This window comes from Alnus glutinosa, chromosome 13, assembly GCF_958979055.1.
Source record: "Alnus glutinosa chromosome 13, dhAlnGlut1.1, whole genome shotgun sequence".
NCBI lineage: Eukaryota > Viridiplantae > Streptophyta > Magnoliopsida > Fagales > Betulaceae > Alnus > Alnus glutinosa.
In genome coordinates, this window is record NC_084898.1 from 8,182,790 (window position 1) to 8,195,102 (window position 12,313).

The 12,313-nt window shown below is 37.3% G+C and overlaps 1 protein-coding gene across 1 annotated transcript; it reads right to left on the minus strand.

Annotated features, from left to right (window-relative positions):
* Nucleotides 1–421: 421 nt before the first annotated feature.
* On the minus strand, nt 422–1,295 carry LOC133855057 (subtilisin-like protease SBT2.5). Its single transcript, XM_062291349.1, has 3 exons — nt 1,137–1,295; nt 850–997; nt 422–683 (listed from the first exon to the last, which is right to left on the minus strand). Exons 1-3 carry the CDS (start codon nt 1,217–1,219, stop codon nt 621–623), a joined length of 294 nt encoding a protein of 97 aa, XP_062147333.1. The 5' UTR covers nt 1,220–1,295; the 3' UTR covers nt 422–620.
* Nucleotides 1,296–12,313: the final 11,018 nt, after the last annotated feature.

The window sequence follows — 12,313 nt, forward strand, 5'->3', positions numbered from 1 at the left end:
CGATTTCTTTAATTTTTTTTAAACTAAATGAACTAAGAGTGTTACCTTATATTTAGAGTAGCACTGTTGATTTCTCAAGCATTATTTTAATATGAAAAAGCCTTTTATTTCCTCTCTTTTTTTTCTCTAGCATTTATGAAAAGTAATATTTTAATATAATAAAATTTATCTTTCTCATTTCTTTTTTTTAGTATTTATTTAAAAGAATATTTAAATGGTATAAGGAAAGGATAAGGGAAGATATTGAAATATTGAAAAATTTATTTGAATATATAACCAAAACTCCTCCAAGATGAATCTAACGGATTCTATCTATTTAGTGTCCTCATCATAAATCATAGTCTTAATATTAGTTATTATAGTTGGACTCTAGTTAGTACTCCAGAAAGAAGCTGAACCTGCATGGATCAAGATCAAGACAAAAACAAAAAGCCTCCGAAAATAGCTAGATGGCTGGTATTATATATATATATATATATAATAGCATCAACACAGTAGATTCTCAATGCAAATCTCTCCTGATTTCTCCAAAAACCCTCCTTCGGGATAAATCATATATAGTTATTAATTAGAGATTTCCCAACCTACATTAATTACAAACGTACGTCTTCTCTGCTACATTAGGCAAGCTCTTGATTTTTCTCCACAACCCTCACTCCATTTGCAGATCTGAGCACATTGGCCTGTTTCAAAACATAAACAGGTAATTAGAAACATAAAAAATTAAAAGAAAAGCTAGCTAGCCTAGCTGATGACTTTCTTCTATATATTGTTGAATAAACTATATATAAGAGAAGTATGATAGAGAGAGAGAGAGAGAGAGAGAGAGAGAGAGAGAGAGAGAGATACCTGATCCTCAGTAATTTCTACTGAAAACCCATCAACAATGACCAAAGATAATGTCTTCTTGTAGCTGCCGGGCTCCAGGGTACTTGCCAACACCTCATTGTGCTTCTTGCTTAGATACAAATCAAGCTCATATGCCCCTCTCTTTGTTCTACAAAGAGCATGACATTAGCGATTCATTAAGAAAAAAATAATAAAAATTATAAATTAACTATTTCTCCAAAAACAACAAGAGTATATATATACATATATATACATATAAAAGATAATTATGTAAGTAGGGAACTGACCGATCAGCTCGAAGGCGCTGGTATTCAGGATCATAGTTCATGAAAACAAAGTATGACTCACTTTGTGTACTTGCCATTGCCATTTCCTTGCTTCTGTTCAGCTTCTTCCAGTTTTGGGATTTTGAATCATATGCAATGGGTTTCAGGTCACATGTGGAGGATATTTATGCATGAAAAGCAGTACTATGACTTTTAAGCAGTCACGAGTGCGTGGCCCACATCTCCAATCTGAAACCGACGATGTATTAATGCAACAAACCATACAGTAATAATAAATGGTAATTCAACTCTTTATTTTTTTAATTTCCTAATTAAAATTTGTAGACTTCAATGACTCTCGGACATAGAAAAATAAATTCAAACTCTTTGAGTTATCGAAAGGCCCCTCCCTACATGCCTTGGGAAATAATTACTTTTCTAGTGCATGCAGCTTGGTCAAGATTAAAAGGCACCCATGATATGTATATATATTCATATATATTTTCTTTTGTGGGGGTGGGGGGGTGAGGGGTTCTAAGAGCTAGGAAGGAAGTGTCATGATTCACACATGCAAGTTTCTCACCTAGGGTTTGCAGCATTAATATTATTATCATACAAAATGCAATGCACAAGCTTGTTATGCAAAAGTCAACACTTAATTATAGGGAAGAATTAATTAATAATGTCTCGGGTGTAGAAATAATAGAAATTAGGTGCTGATATAATTAAGACGACACTCATACGCAATAAATACAAGATTATATTTGATAGAAAACTGCTGAACCAATTAACTTTAATCTTTTCCTTGTAAATGAATCTATATATATATTGAGCTATTTCAAGATAGAATTGGTAGCCAAAAATGCAAATCAAAATTGTATTAATTATAATATGAACCAGTCACCTCAATCCACCACATGGGTAATCTATTAAATAATCTCTTATTCTAAAAATTTAAGCTGTTAAGAAAATATATATTTAATCATTTAATTTATATTCTAACACTTTCCCTTAAGCTTACGTGTAGACTCAAATTCTCTTTTAATAAGAGAGGCCCAACACGTAAAATATTTAATTGAAATTAAAAAATAATAATAAATACAAGGTTTGAACTTTGGATCATTACTCTGATACTATGTTAAATCACCATTTTTCCTAAAATATATTTAACCATTTAATTTATATTCTAACGTAATCGTAACCGCTAATTTGAAAACTATTGTTACTCTAGCTTGACATATATTAATCATACCGAACAAAAAAAAAAAAAAATTAATTACAATACTTTTGATATTCATTATCAAATTTAATGACAAAACCCTAACCCATGAAAGTGAGATATATCTTCTCCTTGAGATAATGTTAGAATATTAAGGGATAGCCTAAACCCACCGGCATTGAGAATAAATGTTAAAATATTAATTATAAATTAATAAATTCATATTTTTTTATAGTTAAAATTTTTGGGATAACTGATAATTCAATAATACGTGAAAAAGAATTTTCCTTTGATCATGTAAACGAAAGCAAACTCATTTCTATCTTGATGGTCTACATGAACATCGGAAATATTGGTAATTTCTATAAAAATAAAATAAAATAAAATAAAATAAATATTGAAGAAACATCAATATATATATATATATATATATATATATATATAGTTTCTGTTGATATAAAGGGTACTGGAGGTTCTCACAGTACTGTTCTTCCCTGGCTTAGCTTCTTTTGTACACATGATTTGTGCTTGAAGAGAGAAGAAAGGGAAAAGAAATAGAAAAATGTTAACCCAAGTTCTAGTCTCACAGTCTGATTGATCGATATTGCAAGAAGGACAAGGCATTGTAATTTGTGGCGAGAAGTTAGCGAGCCTTGCTTTGTCATTTTCCTTTTGAGCCGACTTTGTCATTTTCCCCTTTTTTTTTCCTCCAAATCACCTCGTTGGCTAATAGCTGCCCCTCTTAGTCTCTTACACTGCCCAGGACAAGATGTCTCCGTTTGACCAATTTACATTCTGCTGCCCTAAATTAAGAACACGCCTTCTATACCATTATAAACTGCATATATACAATTAAATTCCTTGTCTTTTTATCAGTTTTAATTTATAGAGTAAATAATAAGTAAATATATTATCATAATGGATGATTTTGAGATAAAAATTAATTATTATTATTATTATTATTATGGAAGAAGAAGAAAATACTCGATCGATTTCATCTATGATGATACATGCAAAGAGACAAAACCTGCGCAGGTGAGCATCTCATCTACTTGGAAGCTGCAAGTTGCAGAACAGTGTTGGGTGGGGTCACCAGCATCTAAACTCTCCACGTGGCAATCAATGGACAGCGGGACAGTGGGGGGACCTCAAAGTTAAAAAGAGGGTCACAGATCCACTGACCACAGTCAATCGGAGGGAGTGTGCGAGAGGGAGGAAATTAAGGGGAAAGAGTCAGGGTACTGGTGTGGTACCGGCAGCTGTCAGTCACATGGTGGGGTCCTCCGGCCTGATACCCCCAAACAGCCGTTGATTCGCTCAAAAAGAAGCCACACGTGCGATAATAAACAGTAGTATTAATCTTAAATTCATAATGCAAGAAAGTGATGTATGTTCGTTTTAGGGTTGACAATTTTTGACACGACTCGTGAACCCGATACGAACACGACACGAAAAAATAGGGTTAGGGTTTACTGTAATCGGGTTCGGGTCATAATCGGATCAACCCGATTATGACACGATTATGACCTGGTTAAGTTTAAAAAAAAGAAAAAAAACTAATCTAACCCTAACACTAACAATCTAACACGCTAACCCGACTAACCTGAAGGGAGTTAATTTAGGCCTAATAGACGAAGGGAGTTAATTTTACTCACTTCACTCTCCACAAGTTATTTGTTGTAGCGGATGCGATCTTCGTCGGTCATCCTACGCCTCATAAAGATACCCATCTCTCTCTCTCTCTCTCACCGGCGCCTCACAATCCCAGAAACCCTAGCCGGATCCTTGTATTTATAACACACGGCGCTACCTTAGAACAATCCCTACGTGGCGCAATTTTAATTTTTTTAATTTTTAAGTTTTTAATCTCAAAACGCATTTGTAGAAGAAAAAAATAAGGCCCCATAAATAGGAAACTCCGCTTTTATCGGGGATACTGATTTCAGTGAAGATTGTCGAGCGATTCGAGAGGGCACGGATCCGCGCAAGTTGTGGAAGACCGAATCCCGGATTCTGGCAAACGGGTGGGTAGCGGAAGATCCGGTAGAATCAATGATGCGGAATCAACGGCCGTTACCTCCACTCTGATTGTTCAATCTCGTCCGGCAGAAATGGAAGACTGGGAGGCGACTGACGATATGGAGATTGCGGATTGTGCAGGTAGCGGTTCGGGAAAGCTTCAGACTATAACGCTCCCAGTGGAATTACAAGCGAACTGGCTAGTTGATTGCATTTATGAAGAAAATAATGGGAATAGCGCCTCCAAGTCCGGGACATTTCAGGCGATGGGTTTCACGGGGGTGTGACGCTACATCGGCCTGTATATGCAAGAGCAGTTTTGGCTCAAACGGCCAGTAGTTTATGTCGGGTCGGGTCGGGTAAGCGGGTGACACGTTTATTAATCGTGTTTGTCGTGTCGTGTTCAGGTTACCCGATTATTAATCGGGTCGTGTTCGGGTCGCGTGTCACAACCCGATTAATAATCGGGTCAGGTTTGTGCCGACCCGTTTATGTAATCGGGTCAGTCAGTTTGACACGAACCCGACTCTTGAACCCGAATATCCAACCCTAGTTCGTTCTTTGCATTAGTTTAATCACCAAGGTATAAACACCACTGCTGACTGCAACACATAAAACAAGGGAATCATGGATAAGAATCCATTTGCTTCATGTTCATGTAATCATGTGTGTTGGGAAATAATCACATCGATCAAGACCAGCCCACTCCAAGAATAATGGACTCGACAAGTTTGCATAAGCTCGTAAAGGCTTTTTTTTATTATTACTTAAAAGCCTACTAACACAAAAGTTATTATAGACATTTGTAACCCGGTGTCCAATGATCTCGGATAGAAGACACCTTGTGATAGACATATCTCGGGAACGCCATGGGAATACTTGTACCGGGTCATCCCAGAGGCAGATATGCTTTGGGAGATCATGACTGGTGAGTATATCGCAAAGTTGATCCTGGAGCAAGGGCATACCAGGACTACTGAGAAGAAGCCAAAACAAAAGATATGCGGGATCTTATCCCACACAATTTGAGAGAAGAGTCTCATTCGAATTCAAATAAGGAAAAATCAAGTTGGGATCAGACTCTATGTTGAGCAAAAGTCCTATCCCAAGTCAAGTAGGACTCCCCCACCTACACCACCATCAGCACACTCGAAAAGCTTTTTTGTTTATTTTCTTAATTGTCTTGCAAAAATCAGAGAAAGCACCAACGAAAGTCGTACGTCACCAAATAAAAAACGGTCTTAATAGTTTGGCGCTGTCTGTGAGATCGATTCATCGTTTCTCACAAAAAAGAAAAAAAGAAAAAAAAATCTGCAATGGTGGCTACGCGTTCTACTAACACTACACATGGAAGACCTCTTGTACCTACAGCGGAGAATCTGATTGATCGATGCCCAAGTGGAGTTAGTTCTCCTGCAGGATCAGCTCACCCTGATGTCAAAAAATTGCGGAGGCTCTAACCAAGCAAAATGCCGACCTATTGCTTCGCATCTTGGAACACTCTCACTCGACTCTGAAAGCTCGTAATAAATCCTGATAATGGGGAAGGAGAGCACAATAGCCGAAGCGATGGGCGGAAGGATCCAGAAGAAAATCACCGAGAAGAAGATAACCACCGGGGGGACAATCCCGAAAGGGTCCAACGCTGAACTAAGGGATGAAGTGGCAAACTTGAAAGAAAAGTACTGCCTCATTGCTCAAGAGGTGCTCTAGAAGGACAAAGGGAAGACCTCCTTAGTAGATAATCTTTTACAGGGAAATGCATCACCTTTCATAGACCAGGTGGCTAAGTTCTGTCTCCCGGATAAGTTTAAGGTTCTTGATATAGCAACCTTTACTGGGCTTGAACATCCAGAAGAACATATGATGAACTACCAAGCCCATTTGGACCTTCATGGTACTCCCGAGGAGGTAGCTTGCCAGGCCTTCCCTCTCACGTTATCGGAAAATGCCAGAGACTGGTTCAGGAAGTTCACCCCCAAAGTTGGTTGACAGCTTCGACGCTTTGGATCAGATGTTTCTCATTTAATTCTTGGCACGGAGGAGACGCAAGAAGCCTGCAGGATATCTAGTGACGATCACTCAAGGTCCTAATGAATCTCTGAAAGATTATATCATGAGGTTCAATCAAGAGAAGTTGTTCGTTGAGAACCCTACATGGGAGATTTTATTCACAACTTTATACCACAGTATCCACGCTGATCCCCTATGGAGGAGTTGGCCCGGAAGCAACCAAACAATCGTAAAGAGTTTATGGACAAAGTAGAAGAGTTCATAAGCCCGAAGAAACACTCAAAGCTATAATCAAATCAAGGCAGCCTTAGCTCTAGGTCCCCAAGGTCTCCGAGAAAAAGAAGAAGAAGAAGGACTCTCGAGGGGATGATGCAATGGACTTCAAACCGATGAAATATTTTAAAGAGTACAACTTCACACTCCTCAACGCTGTAATTACCAAGTTCCTTATGGAGATAAAGAAGGATCATGACTTTTTCCATCCTCCAAAGATAATGGGAAAGCCTCTGGCAAGAAACAAAGACAAGTATTGCGTTTTCCACGAAGCCAATGTCCACAATACCGAGGGCTCCATAACCCTATGATTGTTGATAGAGAAGTTCATCGAGAACATGAAGCTTGTTCGGTTTATTATTTAGGCCTCGTTTGGTTTGCGAAATAAACCCCTGGAATGGAATGGTTATTCCATAGAAATAGCCATTCTTTTATTTGGTAAGGGTCTATTCCATGGAATAGTTATTCCCTTACGAATAGGAATACCTATTCCTCTCATTTTTTAGAGGAATAGCTATTCCTTGGGGTAAAGAATACAATTTTCAAAAAAAAAAAAAAGAAAGAGATGGGTGATCGGCCAGCCACTATGGAGGGCCAAGGGTGGTCACACCACCCCCCCAGGCATTCGGGGGGTGGTGCGACCACCCCCGGAGCAACTAGGGGTGGCACAGGCCACTCCCAGTTCTCTCGTCGGGGGTGGCCAGATGGGTTTCGGGCGGCCACCCCCGATTCTCATCAAAGGTGGCCGGCCACCCCCAGGGTCCCTTTAGGGTGGCCGCGGCCACCCCCATAGTCCATCGGGGGTGGCCTCCGGCTCAACGGTGGGTGGCCGGCCACCCACCAATTTATTTCTTTTTTCTTTTTTCTTTTTAATTTTTTTAGTATGATTTTTTATTTTTATTTTAAATAATGTAGGGGTTTTTTTAGTAATTTTGTTTGAATTCTGATTAAAATGTGTGAGTTATTACCAAACAAAAGAATAGGAATAATCATTCCATTCCACCACCTTCTATTCCCAGGAATAACTATTCATTTTCCTAATGGAATTACCATTCCACGAATCAAACGGGACCTTAGTTGTTTAGCAGAGGAATCAGTGGGGTCAGACCCGGGATCGTCAGCCTTGGGATTACCAGCACAGTGATGACTGAAACCGAGACCGAGCACCTCTTCATGACAAGGCCCAAGAGAATGAGCCAACAAGGGATGACCGGAGGCAAGAAAGGAGTAGAAGTAGGAGCCAGAGAGATCGAGAGCCTAGAGCTCAAAATATTATAGCTGAGATCCGCATCGTAGCTAGTGAACTGCAATATAATTGGGCCTTTTTTCTCTTTACAAACCTGTATTTTTTATTTTTTTTATTTTTTTTTTTATCTATACTATTACAGAATCACTAATATTATTATGGGGCCTTCTTCCACTAAGGGCCTTAGGCGACCGTCTAAGTCGCCTAGTGGAAGAGCTGACCTTGCATGGGATGGCTCAACCACCCCTTAAAAAAAAAAAAAAAAAAATCAAGAAGTTTTTTTTATTGTTCTTAATATTTTAGTTTTTAATTTTTTTAATTTTATTTTTAATGGGGCATAGTACACGTGTTAGTTTCTTAAGGGTGCTGATGTGGACTTCCGTTAAATTTTTTACAGAAATTGAACAGAGGTATCATTTCCATTTTGAACCATAAACGATGTTCTATTTATGATATAAAATAAACCATAGGAAGCCAAAAATAAAGTTGTTAAACCAAAAAGAGGGACAAAGGTATTTAACCCTAAATTCAAAAGACAAAACCCACAACCATGGAGGCCCATGGAGGCTATGGTTTTTTTTTTTTTTGGTTTTATTGCAGCTTAGCGAAATGCTCTAACTTGGCTATTCATCCAACCTGTTAATCTGCAAAACACCGAAATGTTTAACAAGTGGAAAAATAATTGCACATGTTCATAACTTAGTAAAAAATTTATCACAGAACTTGTTATGCGATGAACTTTAAACTTTGGTAATTGAGAATGTCCTGGGTTTTGCAAAATTAACAAGTGTTGCTTTCGTTATTATGCCAATTCTAGGGAAATGAGTTTACTTCGAAACAAAGTAAGTATAATTCTATGGACAATTCACATATGGTTTAATGCAGAAATCATGTTAGTGTGAATCTTATACATAATTATACATAATTCATAAATTTCCTTTGTATGGTCTATTCGAGCTTTTAACCCCTTTTCGATAGGGTTCGCACCATCCTGAGGGACCTGTAATACAACACCGATGCCCGGGTGAAGCACGCATGCCGTCATCGTCAGTGGCCCGACCGGATTTAAACCCCGGGTGATCCACAGCACAAACAATATCGTCATTGTGACCACCATTAAAACATGATTGCGCTGGTCACCAATAAAACCACTGGATTGAATGCCAAACATAAATATAAATCTCTAGATCATAAGGTCAAGCCATTATAACTGTATGCCCATCATCCGTACATGACAATCCATACCATATATTCAATCATCACAATTTAATAATAAGTAATTATTCTTTCCAATGCACTTATAAACATTTTTTGGAAACCTTAGGCTCATAACATAAACATATGGCATAATAAAAATGTCCAACCATTCCTTATCCGCAGACATTTGGGCCTATAAATACCCCTCTCCTTCGCCCCTTCAATTTATTTCCACCCTTTTACCAGTCAGTTTTGCTCTAGAGTGTGTGTGAGAGAGTACTTTAGTGGAGAGAAGGTGTTCTTAGTCTTTTTGCTTCAAAGAAAGTAACTACCTTGGTCCAACTCGTTTCTTTAGTTGTTGTTCTACTGTTTAGTTAGTGTTTTCATGCCCTAGTTTGTGATTTTCTATCTCTAGCTAGTTTTTGGTTTTTAATGCAAGGTTAGTGTTGTTTTAACAATTTAATGATGTTGACATATCTTTTTCTGCATGGGCTCATTATTGTGGCTTAGGACTCTATTAGGGATCATGTTAAGACCTTATAACTTACCTAGAAAAGGTTTTATGGCTTTTTGGTTTAGAAATGGGTTTCTACCCAGCACCGAACATTCAACCTCTTCTATCCAAATGTTCGACAGTCTAGCAGTGAGTGCCAACCTTGTTTGGAACGGGTTAATATCTCAAGTAAACCATATGGAGTTGAACTATGACATGATTATCATATTACAACATATCCTATATCTATATTGCATTCATGATCATTTTGTCAAATAAGGAACTATAAATTTACATCGATGCATGTGATTTATATCTTAAATATCTGAGTTCGCCATATGATAACATGTATATCATGTGCATCTATGCTCACTAAGTCGTGGGCTTATGCGTTTATCTTTTTCACTGTAAACATATGTTGTTTTATAGTTAGTTTTGAATATGACGAATCTCACGAGTCATTATGTCTACCTGAAGGACATAATTCAAATTATTTTTTAGGATCTAGATCCTGTATGGTTAAAGACCAAGTGGGATGGTGATGAGGACACCTGTCGCGATATGATCAAGATTGTCCATTTGCTTTATCTCCTCAAAACTAGGCCTTGAATCTTTATATTTATTTATGACTTTTAGACCTGGCTTGTAATATTTATGCTATGCTGAAAACTAGTATTTAATAGTAGTATTTGGAGAATTATCTATGTTATGATGTTTTAGTTTGCTCTAGTTGTTTCTCTAGGATTGTGGGTTTTTAATTTAGTAAGCTTATCTCTGTTTGTTAGTGGAAAAGTCTTCTGTTGTAGGCTCTCTTCGGAGAGTCTAAGATCACTGAGTCTTATTCCGTAGGGAATATGGTTGAGAACTATGAAGTTAATTATCAGTTAATTAGTTTTACTGGGAGCCCTAACATCTACCACTACAACCCTAATCTCTTGCATAAGCAACACTCCTAGTCACCTTAGAAGCCTTAATATATCCCTATGCGCATTCTAATCCCCATGAAAAAAAATGGCCATTACCTAAGTTTTCCGAACGAACTAGTGAACAACCTAGTTTGGTCTAGCAGGTGTCTGAACGGCAAGTGTGCCATGAACATCTCGTTGGCAAGGATGTTGCGACCCAATTAAAAAACATAGTGTATATATATATTGAATCAAGCTTACACAGAGGTTGGGAGACTGTACATACAACACCCTGATAAACACTATCAAGGCCATATAATATAATATGAACATAAACTCGACATCAGAGTTTCATAACACTGCAACGAAAACATAACATGAGAGAGAATATACACATAACACCACAAAGCTGATATAAACACCAATATGATTAAATCTTGCACATTGTATCTTTTACACACAAAATAATGACTATACAAAATGTGTCGCATTCTACACAATTTCATATACTCAAAATAGTGTAATTACATAACAAAAGATGTACAATACAAAAAATGGACTACTTGATAGTAAGGCTGGCAATTTTTGACATGACCCGCGAATCCACTTTCAGTGTTGGTGGATGTGTAATTGATCAATATAGGAGTTCACTCAAGCCTGATATTATTGAAGCACTAGTTCGCACTAGAAAATGGTTATATAGAAATCAAGGTAATAATAGTTATTTGCATATTTAATTTTTTTCATTTACTTGTAGTAGTTTTTTGACTACACTATAATAACATTAATTTCTCTTATCTTTTGATATAGAACACATACAAATGAAATTGGATGACCAAGAAGAAGAAATTCTAATAACGGATATCAATTCCAGTGACATTCCAAATTCACCTGGAGCTAATTCTGTTAATATTTCTTAACATGAGCATATATGTGGATGGCTTCTTTCTGTGTAGAAATAATTTGGTAAACTCTTTGTTGCTGCTTGTGGGCTTTGCCCTTGTTGGTTTGGCTGTTCTTGTTTTGGAGGATTTTCTATTTGATGCCGCTAGAGTGTTGTCTGGTTTTACTTTCTAGTAGTAGCTTGCTAGGTGCTGAATTCTCTGTTGGCTGACTCTTCTTGGAAGACAATTTTTGGAAGTAGTTTCTGTCGAACTCTTGTTATGCTGTTGAGATGCATAGTTGGTATTCATTGTGAATTGTTTACATTAAGGTTGGAAGTAGTTTATAAATTTATATTAAGGTTGGAATATTAGATAGTTGTTGTAAAAGTTTGGAATGATATTTCAATCCTTAATTTTTTATTTTATTTTATTTTTACTGTTAGCTAGGAATCATCAAATTAGGTAATTTTATTTTTTATAGTTTTAGGATTTAGGGTTAAATCAGATGGTAAACATGTGAAATATCTCTTATACCCATATAAAACTAATAAAAATACAAGATAACCCTTAATTATTATTTTCTAAAAAAAAAAAAAAAAGACAAAAAAGAAAGCTTTATGGTCATGGGTCTGCTAAACCACGATTGGCCTTGGTCGTGGGTCACCAAACTTAGGCTTGGCAATTCGTGCATTCGGGTCGGGTTCGTGTCAACCCGGCCGACCCGATTACATAAACGGGTTCGACACAAACCCGACCCGATTATTAATCGGGTTGTGACACGCGACCCGAACATGACTCGACTAATAATCGGGTAACCCGAACACGACTAATAATCGTGTAACTCGTTAACCCGACCCGACACCAATTTCACATGTTTCAAGTTTCAACCTTCAATTTTAGTTTTTACCTTCATGTCTTCAATTGCCGGTTTCTTTCTTTGATATTTCTT

What these genes read in the sequence shown, in the direction of transcription:
- LOC133855057 (XM_062291349.1), bottom strand. Translation starts at nt 1,219, where the DNA reads ATGGCAATGGCAAGTACACAAAGTGAGTCATACTTTGTTTTCATGAAC. An exon ending in CAGCGCCTTCGAGCTGATCG is followed by an intron (nt 998 to 1,136) that starts GTCAGTTCCCTA and finishes TGCTCTTTGTAG; the next exon opens with AACAAAGAGAGGGGCATATG. An exon ending in TAGAAATTACTGAGGATCAG is followed by an intron (nt 684 to 849) that starts GTATCTCTCTCT and finishes GTTTTGAAACAG; the next exon opens with GCCAATGTGCTCAGATCTGC.